The sequence below is a fragment of the Astyanax mexicanus genome, chromosome 19, assembly GCF_023375975.1.
Source record: "Astyanax mexicanus isolate ESR-SI-001 chromosome 19, AstMex3_surface, whole genome shotgun sequence".
Taxonomy (NCBI): domain Eukaryota; kingdom Metazoa; phylum Chordata; class Actinopteri; order Characiformes; family Acestrorhamphidae; genus Astyanax; species Astyanax mexicanus.
The window spans coordinates 31,082,230-31,106,388 of record NC_064426.1 but is presented as its reverse complement, the minus strand read 5'-3'; the positions used below and the strand labels follow the sequence as shown (position 1 = coordinate 31,106,388).

At 39.3% G+C, this 24,159-nt stretch overlaps 1 protein-coding gene across 1 annotated transcript in view; it reads left to right on the top strand.

Annotated features, from left to right (window-relative positions):
* The window catches only part of gas7a (growth arrest-specific 7a), a 125,407-nt gene that overhangs the window by 35,948 nt on the left and 65,300 nt on the right, over positions 1-24,159 (top strand). The window contains exons 2-4 of the mRNA XM_049467746.1: positions 11,536-11,656; positions 19,895-19,963; positions 22,410-22,495. Coding sequence (XP_049323703.1) covers positions 11,536-11,656; positions 19,895-19,963; positions 22,410-22,495 — 276 coding nt within the window. The remainder of the gene's footprint in view (positions 1-11,535; positions 11,657-19,894; positions 19,964-22,409; positions 22,496-24,159) is intronic.

Below are 24,159 nucleotides of genomic sequence, written 5' to 3'. Positions count from 1 at the left end.
ATGCAGATATTTCAAAATGGCCGACTTCCTGTTGGGCGGAGTCAGTCCTACCAATGCTGAAAATGTGTGTAATGATGTCTTTTGTGTTTTTGCCAAGTTTCATGAATTTTCAATGATCTGTTTTCTGACCGTGTCATGGTTTCACTTTGGTTTAGTGTTGCGTCTCTAGTGAATCAATTGCTCGCCATTGGGTCACCGTTTTACCGATCAACTAATCCTTTGGCAGTTATCATCAAATATGTCTGTTGTTCATTTACAGCGAAATAAGAGGTAATCTGACAAAGACTTTAGGAGCAGTTTAAATGAGTTTGTGAAAAATGTGTAAAAATATTACAAATTCCAATATGGCCGACTTCCTGTTGGGCGGAGCTAATACAAGCCAATTGCAAATATGTGCAGGGTCATACTATCTACACTCCTACCAAAATTTGAGAAGATTAGACAAATTTTGACACATCCACAGCTAATTTATTAAACAAACGAATTAGGGGGCGCTGTAGAGTCTGCTAGCTATACATGAAAAAATTGTCAAAGTATTTGTAAAGTGTTTTTAGGTCTTATGCAATCTGTCAATTTTCAAGAGGTTTTGAGCATTCCCATAATGTCAAATATGCATTGAAACCTAGGTGGCGCTATAGAGCCAATGAAATACGTATACAAGAAATTTTAATTTCAGATGAAAGTACTGCTTAATTCAAGCAGGCCTGTAAATTTTCGAGAGTTTACAACCTTTTTAACCTCCTCAAACACCTACTAACACCAGAATGTATTCACTTCCTGTTTTAATGGGGCATCTCAAGCAGTTCAACTGTCCGCCATTTCGTCCTCGTTTAAGATATCGACTATTCCTTCGCAATTTATCATCACGGATGGTAGTAGTTTTTTGCTGACAAATATCAAGAGTATTCAACAAATTCCCTAGGAGGAGTTCGACAGAGTATGCAAAAAATGTGTGTAAAATGCACATTTTTCAAAATGGCCGACTTCCTGTTGGGCGGAGTCAATCATTCCAATACTAAAAACGTGTCTTATGATGTCTCTTGTGTTTTTACCAAGTTTCATGATTTTTCAATCATCTGTTTTATGACCGTGTCATGGTTTCGCTTTGGTCTAGTGTTGCGTCTCCATTAAATTAATTGTCCGCCATTACGTCATCGTTTCAGCTATCGACTATTCCTTCGCAATTTATCACCATGTATGTCTGGAGCCTATCCACACCAAATTTAGAGGTAATATGACAAAGACTCTAGGAGGAGTTTGAATGAGTTTGTGAAAAATGTGTAAAAATTCCACAAATTTCAAAATGGCCGACTTCCTGTTGGGCAGAGCTAGTACAAGCCAATGGGTAATATGTGCGGGATGATAGTTTCTATGTTGTTGCCAAAAATCGAGAATATTGGAGAAATTTTGAGACAGCTACAGCTAATTTAATGGCCTAAACAAAATAGGGGGCGCTGTAGAGTCCTCTAGCTACACATGAGAAAAACGACAAAATATTCCTAAATCATTTCAAAGACTTATTGAATCTGCCAATTATCAAGAGGCTGAGAGCTTTTCATAAATATGATATAAAATAGGTGGCGCTAGAGAGCTGATGAAAGACAAATTTACGAAATTCCAACTTACGGTCAAAGTATGGCCTAAGCCAAATAGCTCTGTAAAATTTTATTAGTTTTCAAACATCCTAACCCCTCCGAAACCCAGCGGGAAACTTTTTATTTTGCAACTTCCTGTCAAAATGGCCGACTTCCTGTTGGGCGGAGTCAAATAAAACCTAGTGATTCTTGTTGTTTATGAGGAGGTCAATGAGCGTACCAAAGTTGGTGCACGTTGGACAAACTTCATCCCGGCCACTGCCGACGTTTGGGGGCGCTATAGAGCTCCTGAACAACGCCAAAGTCCAGCCTCTATGGAATTTTAAAATTTTCGCCGAGCTTGAGGTCTGTGCCAAAATGCGTGAGTTTTCGAGTATCGGAAATGCCTCAAAAATGGACGCAAAGAGGCAGAATAATAATAATAATAATAATAATAATAATAATAACGAGTTGTCCCCCTGTCACAGGGGGACGTAGGGCCCTCGCATAACAGCGCAAATCGTACCGGGCCAAACCGAGAAACCGGTGAAAGTAATTTTGAGGTCTTAATTGAGTGTGCCAATTTTCAAGAGTTTTCTATCCAAATAAACATGTGAAATATCCAATTAAAATACAGGTGGCGCTATACCGCTGTTAAAACACATGTATTTAAAATTCTAATTCTAGATCAAACAACAGCCTCAGATAAGCAGGCCGGTCAAATTTTGTGAGCTTTTATCTCTTATAACTTCCTCAAAACACCTAGCATTACCTAGGTGTCAACCTACGGTTTTGATGTGGCATCTCAATAATTCAACAGTCTGCCATTTCCTCCTCGTTTGAGATATCGACTATTTCTTCATAATTTATCATCAAATATGTTCAATGTTTATTTTTACCAAATACCAAGAGAATTCAACAAAATTTCTAGGAGTAGTTTGACAACATACACAAAAAATGTATGTAAAATGCAGATGTTTCAAAATGGCCGACTTCCTGTTGGGCGGAGTCAGTCCTACCAATACTGAAAACGTGTCTAATGATGTCTCTTGTGTTTTTGCCAAGTTTCAGGAATTTTCAATCATCTATGTTCTGACCGTGTCATGGTTTCACTTTGGTTTAGTGTTGCGTCTTTAGTCAATCAATTGACTGCCATTACGTCACCGTTTTAGCGATCAACTATTCCTTTGGCGATTTTCATCAACTGTGTCTGATGCTCATTCACAGCTAATTTAGAGGTAATCTGACAAAGACTTTAGAAGCAGTTTAAATGAGTTTGTGAAAAAAGTGTAAAAATATTACAAATTCCAATATGGCCGACTTCTTGTTGGGCGGAGCTAATACAAGCCAATTGCAAATATGTGCGGAGTCAAAGTATCTACGCTCCTACCAAAATTTGAGAAGATTAGACAAATTTTGACACATCCACAGCTAATTTATTAACCGTACAAATTAGGGGGCGCTCTAGAGTCAGCTAGCTACACATGAAAAAATTATCACAATATTTGTAAAGTGTTTTAAGGTCTTATAGAATCTGACAATTTTCAAGAGTTTTTGAGCATTCTCGTAATGTCAAATATGCATTGAAACCTAGGTGGCGCTATAGAGCCAATGAAATACGTATATATGAAATTTGAATTTTTGATCCAAGTACCACTTAAATCAAGCAGGCCTGTAAAGTTTCGAGAGTTTTCAACCTTTTTAACCTCCTCAAACACCTACCAACACCAGAATGTATTCACTTCCTGTTTTAATGAGGTATCTCCAGCAACTCAACTGTCCGCCATTTCGTCGCCGTTTAAGATATCGACTATTCCTTCGCAATTTATCATCAGGTGTGTTAGTAGTTTATTACTGAAAAATATCAAGAGTATTCAAGAAATTCCCTAGGAGGAGTTCGACAAAGTATGCAAAAAATGTGTGTAAAATGCACTTATTTCAAAATGGCCGACTTCCTGTTGGACGGATTCAGTCTTACCAATACTAAAAACGTGTCTTATGATGTCTCTTGTGTTTTTGCCAAGTTTCATGAATTTTCAATCATCTGTGTTATGACCGTGTCATGGTTTCACTTTTGTTTAGTGTTGCGTCTCCATTAAATTAATTGCCTGCCATTACATCATCGTTTCAGCTATTGACTATTCCTTCGCAATTTATCACCATGTATGTCTGGAGCCTACCCACGCCCAATTTAGAGATAATCTGACAAAGACTCTAGGAGGAGTTTGAATGAGTTTGTGAAAAATGTGTAAAAATTCCACAAATTTCAAAATGGCCGACTTCCTGTTGGGCGGAGCTAATACCAGCCAATGGGTAATATGTGCGGGATGATACTTTCTATGTTTTTGCCAAAAATCGAGAATATTGGAGAAATTTTGAGACAGCTACAGCTAATTTAATGGCCTAAATAAAATAGGGGGTGCTGTAGAGTCATCTAGCTACACATGAGAAAAACGACAAAATATTTCTAAATCATTTCAAAGACTTATTGAATCTGCCAATTATCAAGAGGCTGAGAGCTTTTTATAAATGTGATATAAAATAGGTGGCGCTAGAGAGCTGATGAAACACGAATTTACGAAATTCCAACTTAAGGTCAAAGTTTGGCCTAAGCCAAATAGCTCTGTAAAATTTTAGGAGATTTCAAACATCTTAACCCCTCCGAAACCCAGCGGGAAACTTTTTATTTCGCAACTTCCTGTCAAAATGGCCGATTTCCTGTTGGGCGGAGTCAAATAAAACCAAGTGATTCTTGTTGTTTATGAGGAGTTCAATGAGCGTACCAAAGTTGGTGCACGTTGGACAAACTTCATCTCGGCCAATGCCGATGTTTGGTGGCGCTATAGAGCTCCTGAACCACGCCAAAGTCCAGCCTCTATGGAACTTTATAATTTTCGCCGAGTTTGAGGCCTGTGCCAAAATGCGTGAGTTTTCGAGTATCGGAAATGCCTCAAAAATGGACGCAAAGAGGCAGAATAATAATAATAATAATAATAATAATAATAATAATAAACGGACCAAAAACAATAGGGCTTTGCACCTCCGGTGCAGGCTTCGCCTGCGCCTTCGGTGCTCGGGCCCTAATAAACGGACCAAAAACAATAGGGCTTTGCACCTCCGGTGCAGGCTTCGCCTGCGCCTTCGGTGCTCGGGCCCTAATAATAATAAACGGACCAAAAACAATAGGGCTTTGCACCTCCGGTGCAGGCTTCGCCTGCGCCTTCGGTGCTCGGGCCCTAACGAGTTGTCCCCCTGTCACAGGGGGACGTAGGGCCCTCGCACAACAGCGCAAATCGTACCGGGCCAAACCGAGAAACCGGTAAAAGTAATTTTGAGGTCTTATTGAGTGTGCCAATTTTCAAGAGTTTTCTATCCTGTTAAACATGTGAAATATCCATTTAAAATACAGGTGGCGCTATGGCGCTGTTAAAATACATGTATTTGAAATTCTAATTCTACATCAAACAACAGCCTTAGATAAGCAGGCCGGTCAAATTTTGTGAGTTTTTCTCCGTTATAACCTCCTCAAAACACCTGGCATTACCTAGGTTTTCACCTCCTGTTTTGATGTGGGATCTCAAAAATTCAACCATCTGCCATTTCGTCCTCGTTTGAGATATCGACTATTCCTTCACAATTTATCATCAGATATGTTCAATGTTTATTTTTACCAAATACCAAGAGAATTCATCAAATTTGCTAGGAGTAGTTTGACCATGTACACAAAAAATGTGTGTAAAATGCAGATATTTCAATATGGCCGACTTCCTGTTGGGCGGAGTCAGTCCTACTAATGCTGAAAATGTGTGTAATGATGTCTTTTGTGTTTTTGCCAAGTTTCATGAATTTTCAATAATCTGTTTTCTGACCATGTCATGGTTTCACTTTGGTTTAGTGTTGCGTCTCTAGTGACTCAATTGCTCGCCATTGGGTCACCGTTTTACCGATCAACTAATCCTTTGGCAATTATCATCAAATATGTCTGTTGTTCATTTACAGCGAAATAAGAGGTAATCTGACAAAGACTTTAGGAGCAGATTAAATTAGTTTGTGAAAAATTTGTAAAAATATTACAAATTCCAATATGGCCGACTTCCTGTTGGGCGGAGCTAATACAAGCCAATTGCAAATATGTGCAGGGTCATACTATCTACGATCCTACCAAAATTTGAGAAGATTAGACAAATTTTGACACATCCACAGCTAATTTATTAAACGAACCAATTAGGGGGCGCTGTAGAGTCCGCTAGCTATACATGAAAAAATTGTCAAAATATTTGTAAAGTGTTTTTAGGTCTTATGCAATCTGTCAATTTTCAAGAGGTTTTGAGCATTCCCGTAATGTCAAATATGCATTGAAACCTAGGTGGCGCTATAGAGCCAATGAAATACGTATATATGAAATTTTAATTTCAGATCAAAGTACTGCTTAAATCAAGCAGGCCTGTAAATTTTTGAGAGTTTTTAACCTTTTTAACCTCCTCAAACACCTACCAACACCAGAATGTATTCACTTCCTGTTTTAACGGGGCATCTCAAGCAATTCAACTGTCCGCCATTTCATCCTCGTTTAAGATATCGACTATTCCTTCGCAATTTATCATCAAGTGTGTTAGTAGTTTATTACTGACAAATATCAAGAGTATTCAACAAATTCCCTAGGAGGAGTTCGACAAAGTATGCAAAAAATGTGTGTAAAATGCACATATTTCAAAATGGCCGACTTCCTGTTGGGCGGAGTCAATCATTCCAATACTAAAAACGTGTCTTATGATGTCTCTTGTGTTTTCGCCAAGTTTCATGAATTTTCAATCATCTGTGTTATGACCGTGTCATGGTTTCACTTTGGTCTAGTGTTGCGTCTCCATTAAATTAATTGCCCGCCATTACGTCATCGTTTCAGCTATCGACTATTCCTTCGCAATTTATCACCATGTATGTCTGGAGCCTATCCAAACCAAATTTAGAGGTAATATGACAAAGACTCTAGGAGGAGTTTGAATGAGTTCGTGAAAAATGTGAAAAAATTCCACAAATTTCAAAATGGCCGACTTCCTGTTGGGCGGAGCTAGTACAAGCCTAAGGGTAATATGTGCGGGATGATAGTTTCTATGTTGTTGCCAAAAATCGAGAATATTGGAGAAATTTTGAGACAGCTACAGCTAATTTAATGGCCTAAACAAAATAGGAGGCGCTGTAGAGTCCTCTAGCTACACATGAGAAAAACGACAAAATATTCCTAAATCATTTCAAAGACTTATTGAATCTGCCAATCATCAAGAGGCTGAGAGCGTTTCATAAATATGATATAAAATAGGTGGCGCTAGAGAGCTGATGAAAGACGAATTTACGAAATTCCAACTTACGGTCAAAGTATGGCCAAGGCCAAATAGCTCTGTAAAATTTTAGGAGTTTTCAAACATCCTAACCACTCCGAAACCCAGCGGGAAACTTTTTATTTTGCAACTTCCTGTCAAAATGGCCGACTTCCTGTTGGGCGGAGTCAAATAAAACCTCGTGATTCTTGTTGTTTATGAGGAGGTCAATGAGCATACCAAAGTTGGTGCACGTTGGACAAACTTCATCCCGGCCACTGCCGACGTTTGGGGGCGCTATAGAGCTCCTGAACAACGCCAAAGTCCAGCCTCTATGGAACTTTAAAATTTTCGCCGAGCTTGAGGCCTGTGCCAAAATGCGTGAGTTTTCGAGTATCGGAAATGCCTCAAAAATGGACGCAAAGAGGCAGAATAATAATAATAATAAACGGACCAAAAACAATAGGGCTTTGCACCTCCGGTGCAGGCTTCGCCTGCGCCTTCGGTGCTCGGGCCCTAATAATAATAAACGGACCAAAAACAATAGGGCTTTGCACCTCCGGTGCAGGCTTCGCCTGCGCCTTCGGTGCTCGGGCCCTAATAATAATAAACGGACCAAAAACAATAGGGCTTTGCACCTCCGGTGCAGGCTTCGCCTGCGCCTTCGGTGCTCGGGCCCTAATAATAAACGGACCAAAAACAATAGGGCTTTGCACCTCCGGTGCAGGCTTCGCCTGCGCCTTCGGTGCTCGGGCCCTAATAATAATAATAATAATAATAAACGGACCAAAAACAATAGGGCTTTGCACCTCCGGTGCAGGCTTCGCCTGCGCCTTCGGTGCTCGGGCCCTAATAATAAACGGACCAAAAACAATAGGGCTTTGCACCTCCGGTGCAGGCTTCGCCTGCGCCTTCGGTGCTCGGGCCCTAATTACCCTTATAGACAATATATGATACTGATACACTGGAAAGAGTTATTCTAGGCTCATAAATAAAAACAAGCTCGAAATCTTCAGACCCATCAAGATAAAAAAAAAAAAAAAATCAGAGATGTTTTAAGACTGAGGGCTGATTTAAGTTTAGGATTTAAAGTGGGAAAAAAAAACTAAACAGGTTTTTGTTTTTTAAATGGATGATCAAATAAAACAGCTAATAGCTGGATGCTAATGCTAAATACTGCAGAATTTTTGGTAGGGTTGCCTTTGCAGTATTGTTAAAGCCTTTAATAACCTAGATTTGGCACCTTGGGTAGGTGAAATATTTCACTGGATTGTTTTCAAACATAAGGTGTCTGATTGCTGTAGCAGGCTCTACATTTGCATTGACATTAGATGATTGGATTGGGTCACACAGCTCACATCTTAACTATTAGCTTGCTAATATGGCTGCACTGTTTATCCACATTTCCAATGGACAATGTACAGACACAAGAAAGACAATTGCAAAAATACCCAGTATGAAATATTCCTAGCACACTGAGCACGTCATTCTTTTGTCACCTATAATCCTTTATCTTGTTGAAAAAAAAATGATGACGTATGCCTAAAGGAGAACTCCGGTGTAAAATGGTGACACGGGGCATAATTTCCCCCGAAAAATCGCTTTTTCCACCATTATCCAGTCTCAAAGTAGCTTCAAACATGAGTTTTCTTTTGAGTAATAGTTACATTAGAGTGTATATACGATAAAATGACCGTTCATTACATGGCTTATTACTGTGAGAGTATACATGAGCAGCACCAGGCGGACTTATTTTTCTTGATATTCCCAAGTTCTGTTTGAGGGCTGACAGTTTCTAAGCTGTAAATTTAATATGAAGTAAATATTATTGGCTGACATCATGAGATTTACTGCAGACCCCAGAGTGAAAGTAAACACACGAATGATGATGTTTTGAGACAATAAATGGCGTTATAAGGAAAGAAAATGCATTGAAATATGGAAATATGAAGGCCTGTTCTTTTGGTTTATTTCACAATAGATTTCTCAAAAACACTTCAGTTCAGCACAAGATCAGTGCTATTTTTAAAAACAGTTGGGTTTCCTGTTTGTCACAATGTATAAATCACGTTGGTGCGATGACGCATTCCTGAGTAATTAAGCTGTACAAATAATTACACCTTTTTTGACGCAATTTGCATCAATGGGGTTCTAAGGGTTAAGAAAGTGGAAGAGTTTAGGAACCACTGCAACTGAGTTATGAAGTGTCATTGTCAGCTGTTCCAAATCCTGCTGTTTGAGCTGCAAAGGGGGACCAACTCCACACTGATGTGCATGGATTTATATTAGAATCATACAGTGTAACAAACGTCAAATACCAAACCTGTATTGGTTTATAAGAATTCCAGTTATGCTGCTTTGAGAATGCTAAGAGAAAAGATGCTAAAGCCAGCGGTGCACCTAAATGTTCCACGATCGTTTTGCTGAAACGGCTGAATGAAAGTGCAGTACAGTTCAGAATAGCCCCCTCGTGTGTAGGTCTACTGTAAAAGAGCTCGCCCCACTGTGCCCCCCTCACAGCATGCGCCCGGCCAGTCCTTGACTAAACCTTGAAACAGGAAACATAGGCAAAAGAGACAGTGGTGTGGAATGGATAGAGAGAGAGAAAGAGACAGAGAAAGAGAGAGATAGATAGGGAGGGAGGAGAGGAGAGGAAGGCAATGAAGGAGTGCGGAATCTCTTTTATGTCACACATCAAAAGAAGTGGTCCACCCACACTGCAGCAGTCCCAGCAGCCCAGTGCTGTAGAAAGTACAGTCTGCTTTTTATCATTCCTTTAACCCCTTAACCCCGCAGTGCTGAGGCAAAAACAACTATTTCTACTTTTATATGTACTTTTCTTCTTTAAGTGCATGCTTTATCAAATAATCCCATCTGATTTGACCAGGAAATAACAAATCTAATCTAATCTGGTCACACAGAGTCTCATTTAATATCACAAACTGCTATCACAAACTGCAACTAGCAAACATGTGAAATAGAAGGTACTTTACAATTCAACCACAGCACATAGTAGACCATTATTGTGTCCCATGACTTTTGCCATGTCCCTTGAAAGCTAAAGAACCTCACTAACACATGTGCCTCAAGCATTAAATGGAGTGGATATGATATGATTTGATTGACTTCTGCCAGAGTTGCTTGTCTGTTTGAGCGGACCATTCTAGCCAGATGACGCCAGTCACAATCATTACCACCCAGTGTGGTCACTATCCACTGTGGGTGGTAATATTAGCCATCTATGATATACACACATGACAGTAAGGATCGAGGAATGTTAAATTCTTGCACAACTTCAGAAATGAAACATCCTATCTATTTGACTCTTGCTATCTGACCCTGCTTTAACACTCAAAATTCACGCTGCCTTGCCATGAGCACACTGACCAGTGTTCAGCCTCACTCACAAGACAACACCTCACAACACACAACACGATTTGCACACTGATATCCCATGACTTTTGGCATAATACACCATGGCCACTATTTTAGTGATGTATAGCACACAGGTCAATTGCGCACTGCACAACTGGATTTAGGGCGTTTCGATGTGTGTTTGGTATCGTGAGGGTGCAAAAAATGCGCTTAATTAATTCAAATGCTCTTAATTAATCATTACTGTGTTTTGGGCATAACGTGAAATAAACCAATCAGTGTGCCAGTTGCCATTCCCTTTAAGAGAGCCAGCTATGACTTTGGCGCGTTGATATTTTAAGAGCGTGGCACTTTTGCGCATCTCAGCAGAGGACACTGACTTCCGCGTTTATGCTGTGAAGGTGCGCCAGCGGGTAATTTAAGTGGACAGCAATGTTATTTTATTCTTTATTCTGTGTATTGTTGATGTAACAGCTGCATTTGCGAGCTGTGCAACACACACAATGCCCCTGCTTAGCTAAGATAGGATTGGGCAGCTGAGTGCTGACTGTTGTCAGGGTTTTAATCAGTCAGTGGCGCACCTGTGTTTTCCACCAGCAAGCTAGAAACATGCCAGATATTTTCCTGAAATTTACACCTCACTTCCAGACCACCACGCCCATCAGTGTAGATAAATATTCATAAAGTCATCCTCTGCCCTTCTTACTGTAGCTGTCTGTCTCTATTGCTCTTTTTGTCTCTGTTGTTTGTGTTTATCCTCTGCCTCCCCCCACCCCCCACACTAGCCTATACCCACCTTTTCCCACCTATACCCACTCATTCCCACCTCCCCTCTCTCTGTTTGTCTACAGTCTTAGTCCGAAACGTTGCTGGAAGCTGTAGATAAGGTTCGAGAAGCCATTAGTTGTGTTTTTGACAGGTGATATAGTATTAAATAGATGAATTATAGCTGTGCTTGTGCTGTGCCTCCTCCAACAGTACATTAAAGGGAATGAAGAGGTTTTTCTGAGGCACCAGCAGTATGTTCTCATAATTGATTACAAGGGCCCTGATGCACCAGCTTTATTACGTAAAGAATGTTCCAGTTGTTGGGTCTGAAAAGCACCATTTTTTAATTTTTATAGTTGTGTATTGCCAGATGATGTGCAACTCCTATAGTGTTATCATATTTTAATCAGTCGATCAATAGTTGAGAAAGGATAGACTAAGCAGAGCTCTCCCTGAAATCACTAAGTCTTATATTCTAATGGTTTTGTTTATGCATCTGCTAGGAGTCTTCCTGCTGCAGTCCTGCTGTAGAAGAGGAGGTGGATGGTGGTCTTCTCCCCACAGGCTGGAAGTGCTACAGATCAGCCGAGGGGCGTAAATACTATGTCAACACTCGCAGTAAAGGTATTACCTACTCTTTTCCTTTATTCTATTCTTGTTTTACATTATCTGGAGCTGTGGTTGGTGTGGTGCAGTGGATAACACCACCGCCTTCCAGTGAGCTACCATGTGGGAGACTGGGGTTCAATTCCAGGTCTGGGTGACTGAATGCTGTGCTACACCAATAAGAGTCCTTGGGCAAGACTCCTCACACTACATTGGTCCATCTCTGTAATAAAAATAACCTTGTAAATCGCTCTGGATAAGAGTGCCAGTTACACTCCTAATCAACTGCACCTGATTAAACAATTATTTATTTCATAAGACAATCAACATTTAGAACTGTGACATAGGTCAGAATTGCCACAGAAGCTACAGAAGCTTTGGGTTGCTTCTTATTTGTATTTCTTATTTCTTATTGATGACATGTTTCCTTTTTTAAGTAGTTGAAGGTGGAATATGGAGCTACTGCATTAAAGCTCTCTGTTAAACTCAGAAACTCAGTAAGACTCTATTTTTAAAAAAGCCTCATAACTATGTAAAAATACAATAGTTACAGGGAAGAACCAGCATGATTAGATCACAAAATATTGTTGTGATGATTTTAACAGGTGTGGTCCTGCCTGTTTCACCAGAGTTATATAATGCATTTAGAAGCATGCTGAGCTTGGAGTATATCAATAATAGCATTTACTAAATGTTTGACAAACCCAGTTTAAAGCCCTATCTGGAGAGGATTAGTTTCTCAGGGGGTCCTGGGATAATTTTCTCTTTTATGGGGTCCTCTGGGATTTTATTCCCGTCCGGACCGACCATGTATGTGTTTTTCTTGGACGTCCTCTGAGAAAATTATTTCTGAATTACCTACTGTTTTTCGCTAAACTCTGTTACCTCTTTTCCACCAACAAAGTGCTGGTACTGGAGCTGGAGATGGTTCCTGCGAACCTTTTAAGAACTGGCCTGTGTTTTCACTGCTTCAAGGAGTCACTCACTACATATGTGAATGTGGGCGTCAACAGAAGTCGGGGGGCGATTTGAAAACAACATGGCGGAACCAGAGCTCCTTTTAAAACTTGTGCTGCTGATCCTCGGTGGACCACTGTTGATTCATTTTCATTAATTTAGCTGTTTCTGCTGCTCTTACCTGTGAATGGAGGTGAGTTTTGTAAACAACTTTGCCCCGGAGATGCTTCAATTCCCCGCCTTTTGGCTGATTGCGTCACAGGTTCGCTGACCAGCAAGATTGTGGGGCCAGAACGGAACCGGCTTTTCTGGCCGAGAACCTGTGATTTTGCAGTGGAAATGCAAAAAACATTCGGAAACCTGGCACCGGCACCATGCCGGTGGAAAACCTCGCGTTTGATAAAATAGCAATTTGGCCACTGCTACGCACCGTAATTACACAGATCCATATAAACACAACAGCCAGTGGACATGGAGGAGCTACTGAACCAATTTGCTCAGTGTAGAAAATACAAATTCATCACACACCTCACAGACATGTTTCCATATGGACTTCCACTCTGCTCCAGTTTCTTTTAGAGCAATTAGACGCCTGCATTGTGCTCAGTGTGCAAAACCTAATATCACGTGACAACACGATGTCATGTGACTGAGAAAGCCAAAAAACTCACTGGTCTGCCTGTTTTTTTAATTGCAGTCTGAATGCAAGAGGTTTATCACTGAGTTGAGAGAAGTGTGAAATATTTTTTCACAGACATCCCCCTGAGAAACTAATCTCATCCAGATAGGGCTGTAGACCTTCTGATAGAGGGGCTAACCTTACTAGCAGCTAGCAAGGCTAGCTAGCTAGGTTTGGAATATTGTTTAAATGGATACTGTGGAAAATACTTGTGAAAAATACTGTGATGATGGCTGAACAAAAAAAGGCAAAAGAAGGATTCATTCAGGAGTCTCTTCTTTGATGACTCCATATGGTAGAGTTTTAGTTAAATATTTGAAAGCATGTAAGCAACTTAATGATACAAGCAACTGAATTGCAGTTTTTGGAACTGCAGAACTTACTTTTGCTTCACTCTTCTGGTGTTTGACTGCACGTCACGAGCTGAGCTGAACTACTTTCCTCCAGATGAGTGGGTGGAAGCTTTCTAATCAGACAGCTACATAAAAGAAAGTTTGCCACCCCTCTGGTGATGCCAGCGAGCTCGAGGATGGCCTACACAAATTATGCCTGGCAACATGTGTCCTACAGCATCATCAAAGTGGAGCTACAAGATTTGAGTTTGTTTAAGGTGTATTTTATGAGGTTTTGCTTAATGTAGCTTCCTTAATTCTTTAAGTGTGAACACTGGAACTTGGGACACTGGATGCAGGGACACTGGAAGTGGGGCACAGATTGTAAAATTATGTTGTTATGTAACTGCAGGTGCTCAAACACATTTAAATAGTAATAATGTGGGAATAGTATTGATGCATTTGTGTTTTAGGGTTTGTATTTTTATGTGTTGCTTTATTTACAGGAGACTACTTCAGTTTCTAAATCAGTTTTTCTGATTTTGCTATTTATAGGTATATGTTTGAATAAAATGAACATTGTTGCTTTATTCTATAAACTGCGGAGAACATTTCTCCCAAATTCCAAATAAAAATATTGTCATTTAGAGCATTTATTTGCAGGAAATGAGAAATGGCTGAATAGCAAAAAAGATGCAGAGCTTTCAGACCCTAAATAATGCAAAGAAAATAAGTTCACTAAACAATAAACAGTTTTTATGTATCTTGGCATGTTCTCCTCCACCAGTCTTACACACTGCTTTTGGATAACTTTATGCCACTCCTGGTGCACAAATTCAAGCAGTTCAGCTTGGTTTGTTGGCTTGTGATCACCTATCTTTCTCTTGATTATATTCCAGAGGATTTTAAATTTGTTCAATTAGATTATATTTGGACAAGACTCCCGAGACTGCATTTTTAACCTGTGGAACATGATTGTAATAGAAGTTGCTGTTAGATTGTGCTTAGATTTGGATAAAAGTGTTCGTCAAATGCCGTAAAAAAATAATAAAGGTTAAGATTAGAGTTTAGTCCAGCAAGAGTACAAGAATACAGATACGCATTTAGGATTCACAGTTCTGCTTCTAAAAATCAAGAAGATTAGGCTTAATATTGGCTGTTCTGACCTTTCCAAAAGTATCTGCTTTTTCCATTGATCATCTTTAATACTGACGCAAACTGAGCACCAAGTAGCTTATCTCTTATCAGCCGAGCTGCTTGTGAATATGGCCTGAAGCTGCTCTCAGCAGGCATTCAGCGCCTGACAAAGAATGCAAACTTTTGATAAGGGAGCAGGAATTTTCATGTTTTTTTTTTTTTTGTGTAACCATAGAAGTCATCTCGGCCTCTCAAAGAGCCGCGGGCTGGGAAGCATCATTAGCATTCTCCATCATCTCCACCAACCATTCATCTGAAGAGGGAGCCACAGAGCTGATCTGGAATGGATTAATCTGATTTACACACACACACACACACACACACATATTAGCCACCCTTCACACACACACACACACACACACACACACACACTCATACGCTGGCTTTATAACCTTTTCAATTTCTAATTTTTCCTGAAGAACTGCAGCTCTCTGCCAGGCCTGCACTCTGTACTGTAACCACCGTTTGTTTCCCAGTGAAAGCTAATAGGAGTGCATGTTGAAGGCAGGCCTGTTTAATAGTGATCATTATCAGTAGTTAGGGAGTGAAGCCCAGGCGGCGCTCCCGTGGGGCAGCCTGTGTTTACAGGGTTTGGGATGGAGGCCAAAGAGAGAGAGAGAGAGAGAGAGAAACTGAGTGAGTAAGAGAGAGAGGGAGAAAGACCATTTTTTCCCCTTTTTCTGCACAATTGCTGATAACGAAGGACAATAACACTGAATTTCTTTTTGTTCCAATAACAAATAACTACATGACCAGCAGCAATGTTCTTACAGATCCATCAAAAGTCTGATAAATAATTACAATAAACATAAACAAAAAAATCCCAATAGATTATTTATTTACTGTTTATTTGATTAATTTTGTTTTTTTTTAATTAATACATTTCCCTGCTTTAAAGATTTCCAATACCCAGCCAACAGCAACTCAATGCTGGCAGTCTTTCTATCTATCTATCTATCTATCTATCTATCTATCTATCTATCTATCTATCTATCTATCTATCTATCTATCTATCTATCTATCTATCTGTCTATCTGTCTGTCTGTCTGTCTGTCTGTCCAGCCATCTATCTATCTATCTATCTATCTATCTATCTATCTATCTATCTATCTATCTATCTATCTATCTATCTATCTATCTATCTATCTATCTATCTATCTATCTGTCTGTCTGTCTGTCTGTCTGTCTGTCTCTGTCTAGCTAGCTAGCTAGCTAGCTAACATTGTAATGTTATAAAATTAACAACATTGTAATAATACAATAGTAATAACATTGCAATAACAAGGCTATACTAAAACAGTAATGACATGGTAACAATACAGTACTACTGCCATAGTAATAATATATTGAAAAAAACACAGTAGCTTAACAGTAATTACCCAGTAGCAAAAACATTGTAATAACATGACAACACCACTTCATTAATAATATTGCAGTTACATAGTAATAGCACAAAAGTAATAACAATAATGAAGATAGTGGAATTAGCATAATTGTGAATTCATAACCTATGTGACATTTAAAAGACCTACAAAAAGAAGTTGGTTTCTTCATTCAGTGTTTAATTTTGGTTTTATTCGTGTTTTGTTACTACCATGTACAACACAAGCTAGCTAACATTGTAAAAACACAATCGTAATAACATTGCAATAAACAAGGCTATAATAAAATAGTGATGACATGGTAATAATACAGTACTAATACCATTGTAAAACAGTTTTAGGAACACAGTAGTTCACTAAGTAGCAAAACCATTGTAATATAAGAACATGACATCACAACACATCGTTAATAACATTGCAGTAACATAGTAATAGCAGAAACGTAATAACAATAAGGACTTTAGGGGATAAGCAGAATTGTGAAGTGATAGTGTCTGTGCCTTTTAAAAGACCTATGAAAAAAGTTTGGTTCAGTGTTTACTTTTTGTGTTTTGTTATTACTGTGTTATTACTATAGAGGTATTACCATGTTATTACATTGTTAGTACTGTTGGGTAATTACAATTACAATGTCTGTCTAGCTATCTCTTACTCTTACTGTCTAGCTGTCTCTATCTATATAGACACATTACAATGACACAATAATTATTATTACAGTGCTATTATAAATGTGTTGTAACAATGCTATTACTATTATGTATTTGCCAGACAGAATGTAAATCATTGCAGTAACTGTTATTACAGTGCATGCAGTGCTACATCTGATACATTACCATTTCAAAATCTCCACACAAAAATTTATGTGATTTAATTAGTATCTTAATATCACTGCAAATTAGTAGTTTGTGTATATTGATAAGCACACCAGCTCCAGAATCAGCATTTCTGCCTTAATATCACTGTTGTAAGAATGTGTTCTGGGTTGTACTTGCCTGTAAGCTGGCACACCCGCCACATTTCTGGCGTTGGCTCGGCACCGCGGGTCTCCAGTGAATACAGGCCGAACTGTCCGCAGGCTATTTTTGTGCACAGCACAGCCACGTGCTGACGCCTTCTCTTTGTAAACAGTTTCCGTGTGTTTCTTTCCTTTTTTTTTTTTTTTTTTTACAATATTTTGTCTCACAGTTTGCACATCAGTCATAATTGGCAGCTCTGGGTGGGCAGCCGGTGTTGTTTTTGGTTTATATAGCCACCTTCCACTGCCTTTCAAAATGAGTAATTGCCATTTTCCCCTTAAATGAGGAATCAGATACATGTGGCGTACCAGAACTGAATTTAAGATACATACAGCTCTGGAAAGAATTAAGAGACCACTTCAGTTTCTGATTCAGTATATTACAATATGATTTTGCTATTTATAGATATATGTTTGAGTAAAATGAACATTGTTGTTTTACTCTTTAAGCTACAGACAATTTCTCCAAAAACAGAGCTTTCAGACCTCAAAACATGCAAAGAAAGCAAGTTCATATTCATAAAGTTTTAAGAGTTCAGAAATCAATATTTGGTGGAATAACCCTGGTTTTTAATCACAGTTTTTTCAATGCATCTTGGCATGTTCTCCTCCACCATTCTTACACACTGCTTTTGGATAACTTTATGCCTTTACTCCTGGTGCACAAATTCAAGCAGTTCAGTTTGATTAGATGGCTTGTGATCATACATCTTCCTCTTGATTATATTCCAGGTGTTTTCAATTTGCTAAAATCAAAGAAACGTATCATTTTTAAGTGGTTTCCAGTAATAATTCCAGTATAGAGATTTGTGCGTATATATAGTAAAGCTGATCTGTTTTTGACACTTAATAATAATAAAAGCCTCCTGCTAGAGTCTGGCCAGCTTACAGCTCCAACTAGGCCACGATTCCTCATCAGAGTAGTATTGGCATTTACCCTGCAGACATCTAATTCTAAAATAACATTTACGGGAATGGCTGCCAAAATAGTCACTCTATATCACTGAGACTACTCTCTGCAGCTGATTACCAAATAACGCTTACTCAGGTTTTTTTTCTACTTGAGGAAATTGTCCCTTCAGGCCCAGGTCCAGGAAAGAGCGATACGTTTTACAGTTTTAAACATTATTGGGGCAAATATGCAAAAAAAATGTGTTAAAGTGTCATAATCTGGCAGAAATCAGACAAATGCAGATGTAAAATGTAAACTTTAATAAATAAAGGAGCAGTAAAAAGAGAAGTCAGGCAAAGTAGCATTCAGAGAAACACATACCAAGGTCAAATAAACAGTCCAGAGATCAGTACACAGGCAGGGCAGCAAAACAGGTCAGTCAAAATTTTGAGTCAGGGTAAACGGGAAAAAAAAGTTAATACATGGAAATCAAACAAAGTAGCAAAGAAACCTGTTGTTATGCAGGACGAACCAAAACAATATTTTTTGGCAGCCTTATATACCTGCCTCACCAGGTGTTAGTACTCAGGCGAACAACTTCCTGAAGGCTTCATATAATCGTGAGAGTCACTGAGTGGTGTGTTCTGGGTAGTGTAGTCTTGTGACTAAAAATGAGGAGGTATTGCTGAGTTTTGGGGAGGCAGGCAGTTTCAGAATGAGCTGTGGAAAAGGAAGGAACTATGAAACTGGTACAGTTTGAAGAAGGTAGATAATGATAATTATATAAACAAATACTTTGTCTTTTATTTCACTGCAGACAGTATAAACCCAAGATATTTCATGCTTTTAACAACAATGAAAAATAAAACCTTGCTGTGCAAAATGGTCTTATCAAGTCTTATCAAGTATTAACCATGTCTAGAATTGGTGTCAAGTTCTCTGGGTTTGGATTCATCCTTGTTGGACCATCACAAACAAATGGATGCTGTGATCTCTAGACCCAAAACGAGAAGGACCATCCAGACTTTTATCAGCAACAAGACCAAAAACGAGGGTCCGTAAATGGTATAGGGGTTTGTCAGTACACTTTTGTGATGGCACCATTAATGTAGAAGAGTACAGCAGCATATAATGTGCCTTCAAGACAACCACTTTTTCAAGGGAGGTCCTTGAATGTTTCAACAAGACAATGCAAAACCACATGCTGTGCTGCACACATTGCAACGGTACAGCTATGGAAGAATGGGGGTACAGGTTCTGGACTTTACTGCATGTAGTCCTTATGTTTCTACAATGGAGAACATGCGAGATGACGGCTCATTGATGTTGCTCATTTTAAGACGTGTTTGGAAGAAGAATTAGACTAAATAATATCTGAATCACTTCATTGTTTGCTTTTCTTAGAGCCAATAAATATTTTAAGATTTATAAAAGGGAACAGCAACTTAAAAAGTGGTTATTTTGCCAAGCAGTACATCATAAAGAAATCCCTTTGTTAGTATATTGGGTATTTTTTTGTCATTCTGGAAGCTTCAACCAGAAATGATAAAACAGGCAGGCAAGATGTGTTTTTTTTTTTTGTGAAAAAACAACAAGTAGTTGGCCAGCTAGCATTAGCTATTTACCAAAATACTGTTACCTAATTATTTATTTATTATTTTTTTTTATTCTAGCAAGTTTTAAAAAACTCTACACTCTGGAAGGTGCACTAAAACATGCAGTTAAACCATATAAATTCCTTGATACTGAACAGCTTTAGATTTGAGTGTGGTCCGTCGTAAAATCTGTAAAATGTATTTCAGAGACAACGTGGGAACGGCCATGTTTACCAGCCTCTGGACCAAAGACAGCTCGCCCGCACAAGAACTCAGGTAACCTCTGGCTCCTATAACAAGATTTGACCCCTGGTTCTTACTTAGCCCTTTCCTGGCCAGACTAATATCCCATCAAACGTGTCTGGGCTTAAGGGTTTGATGCCACAGTGCAGTAGAGGACACCAAAGGACTGGATTGATGTCCCATTGATGGCTTCTTCCTGTCAGTGAAGATGGCAAGGCCACATCAGTGGAAAGACCATGTATATCTCTACCAGCAGATGCTAGAGTCTAGGGACGTTTGTGCTCTGGTTATTCTCTGGATATTCTGCAGGACATTATAAATAAATCACTTTGTTAGTAAATTTTGTAATTTTTGGAAATTTCAAGATGAGGCATTTTCCATGAAAACAAAAAAAAACTAATCAAGAAGCTTGTTGGCAATAAAAAAACAAAAAACAAAAAATCTACCAATCAAGTTTACTTCAAAGATTACACCAGACCTGCTCATACTTACCCAATTATTACTACTCTAGAAAATGGTGTTATCCACTACACTCAACACTTTATACTAAACATGTCTGGGCTTAAGGTTTGATACCTCAGTGCACTAGAGGACACCGGATGACACCAATTGTCCCATTGATGGCTCAATTAATTAAGGCCCATATATCTTTGCCTGGAGAAGCATATAGGGTCTAGTGACATTTGTGAAGATAGATACAGTCCTTTTAACCCCAGGACTATGTTGTTAAAAAGACAAAAAAAAAACAAGGGTGGGTTATTGAATCTATGTTCCGTTTTGGGTGAAAGCAAAAGGTAAAATATGTAATGTAGAAGTGACTAAAAAGGCATTTAGATCCAACCCTTTTAAAAAGACAAATTTTCAACTTTTAATTTAACCAAATCGTCCAGTGGTCTAATGTGCTGCCACTATGAGTGAGAGGTTGCTGGTTCGAATCCCGTTCATGTAGCTTAGTCCCGTTCATCAGCTGCCAGCGCCCCGAGGGAGCAAATTGCCCTTGCTCCCTCCGGGTGGGTAGATAGCGCTCTCTCCCCATCACGCTCAAAGGTGGTGCTGGGCGGCACTTGGCGTCTGTGAGTGGATGTATCAGAACCGATTCGCTGCGCTTTCCTCCGAGCGCGCTAGCCGCTCAGGCAATGATACATCGGCAGCAGCTCGAAAAAAGGGGTGAATGACTTTACATGTGTCGGAGGAGGCATGTGCTCGTCCGCACCATCCTAGGGTCGCAGGTGCCACTGGTGATGGCCAAGAAATAAATAAAAATAATCTATATAGAGTATCAAGCCTCAACACCATTATAACACCTGCATACTTTATTATCCTCCTTTCACCCTATTTCACCTTAAACTGCAGTGACACTGACATGGTGGCTGTGTTTTGGTAGTGTGTGTTGGGCTGGTATGACTTTATCAGACACAGCAGTGCTGCTGGAGTTTTTAAACACTTCAGTGTCCACCAATAGCATTGTGCTGGTGTTTAAAACCAACATTAAAATAAACTTTTTTAATCCCGTCAAAAATTTTAATAGCCATTCTCGGTGTATGAATACGTAACTTTTCAAAAGGTTTTGGAGGACAGATTCTGCTGGAGTTTTTAAACACTTCAATGTCCACCAACTGCTTAGTGCTTGGTGATCAAACCTACATTAAAATGTAACTTTTTTAATCCCGCCAACATTTTTTAAAAAGCCATTCTCGTTGTATGAATTCAAAACTTTTCAAAAAGTCATGGAGGACAGATTCGATTTGGGTTCATTTAGACAGCGATTTTTCCCCAAACTATCCCTGAACAGTAGTCCACTCCTTCCTCCACTGTATCCACATTTGAGGTATCCACTGGATGTGCAGGCACTTTACAGTAGTTTGCACTATAATGTAAGGAAATGTGATCTGATTCCTGCTCCCGAGCATCACCATCTCATTGCTATTCCCCTACCAGAGGCAGGGTTTGTTATGTGGTGCCCGTTGAGAGCTTCTCTGCACAGCCTGAGGCGTCACTGACAATGGTTCACGTGTATACTCTTTCCACACACTGAACTGACACTGTGGCAACTCAGGAAGAGTTGTTGAGAGAAAGAAACAGAGGGAGGGAAGGTTTAGAAAACCTACAGAAGTGTAAGTGTTAAGGCAGTTGTTGTTCAGTAATAACTTATTCAGAGTACACTGAAATAAGTGAGCCTGAGGATAATAGTTCTGAAATGCTGAATTTAGAATTAATTCCAGGACTCAATTGCACTGCTCTCTCAGAACTGTCTAGTGTGTTTGGACTCCCATATCGATGACGGAGGTCATCGGGATGGTACAGACAAATCAGCCCTCGATTGGTGGGCCACTGCTTGTCCTGTCTGGCATCTCTAAAATGCAAACAAGATTCTTGTCCATCAACAATAAATATTACTTAGTTCACTCTTTATATTTACATTTCTGTGCATCACATCCAATCTCTTAGCGCAAGACCTTGTTCTTTCTTGTTCTTCCAGTGAACGGACGCCAGTCTATTGGAGTTGCTGTCCAGCAGCTGGAGAAGTCAGACGTGTTGCAGAGGAAATCCAGCATGAACGGCCAGGTACTGTCCTGCTGAGGCTTTAAGAAGATTGCTGTGTAAGTCTATGTTCCGCAGCTACTTTAAGCCTGGCCAACACAGGAGTCCCTTAAGCTCCCAGAGGGTAGCCTTATCCTTTATTCAAAAACCAGTAAGGTGATGTCATGTCATGTCCTGTCATAGTATTACACAACATGAAGACATGACAATTTAATCACATCCATACTGGTGTTAAAATGTCAGCTTCTGCACAAAACTCATTGGGCTTCCATACATTTATTTTTTAGTAAAGTTCACAAACCAGCATGCTATTTTAAAATCCATTGAGATTAAATATCAATTTCTGATCACTTAGTACTACACACCAGCAGTTACATTTAGTCCTTAATACATTTGATTAAACTGTATCTTAAAATATTGTTGATTGTGGACAGATTTATTAGACTATAATTGAATTTTTTGAGTGTCACACCTTACTTGTAGGTGAGGGTAGTTGTGCCAAAAAAAAAGGTTGTGGGCTGTAGGGAAAAAATTATGGCAACTGCAGTAGCACAACCAGTGCAAGTGATTTTATTGGTGAAAAATAAACAAAAACAATTTACGCCATGCCATGCCATGCCATGCCATGCCATGCCATGCCATGCCATGCCATGCCATGCCATGCCATGCCATGCCATGCCATGCCATGCCATGCCATGCCATGCCATGCCATGCCATGCCATGCTCAACCTTAACCATCCTATATCCTCCTTCTACAAACATGAAATGAGGCCTTAAATAGTCCACCACTGGTCTACTCAACCCAGCCAAAACCAACATATTTTCACTGCAGGGGGATAAAATTATAAACAAAACAAACAATAAATCAAATAAATACAATGGAAAACAAAATTCTCAAAATAATCATTATGCATACTATAGGCCACAATGCAATAAAATAAAGATGAAAATAAGAAAAGGAAAGAATAATTAAAACCTTTCAAAACCCTAAAGAACCCCCTCAAAAATAGTATGGCCCAAAATGGCATACCCCAATTTTGCTCAGGCGCTATATAAGGGCAGCTAAAACAATGATAGGGCCCTTTGCCAGAACAGGAAGAGAGTACAGGTGAGTGTATGAATATGAATGACTGTACCGGCAGTTATTAAAACAGAAATGTGTGTCCCAGTAGCATACATTTAAACTGTAAAATGTGTGAAATGTCCCAAGCTAGCAAAATTTCTAACTGTTTAAAGAAGAATTAGCATTAACTGGGGAAAAATAGCTGTGTAGGTGTATGCACTGAGAAGGGACAGAACAGGACTGGAAACTAATTTTTTGTTCTGTCACATTGGGTTACAGTTAAATTTTGACAGACCTTTCTGCATTATAGTTGAGTTTGCATGGATTTTGTTAGGTTGCTAAATGTTTCTAGCCAGACACTGCCAGTCACAATCATTCTCATCCTCTAAAATGAATTTAGAATTTAAAAACGTTAACTGTGCTTGATGACATTTATGTTATATTTACAGTACAATAATATAATAATAAAGCCAGAGTCAGTATATTGGGAATGAATTCACAGCTTTAGACGTGTTCAGTGCTTTTTGGTATATACTGTTTTTTTTTTGTCTGTTTGTTCTGGACTGGATGCTGCAGCTCCGCCTGCCAGATGGCAGTATGGTAAACAGACCGTGTGCTGGGTGAC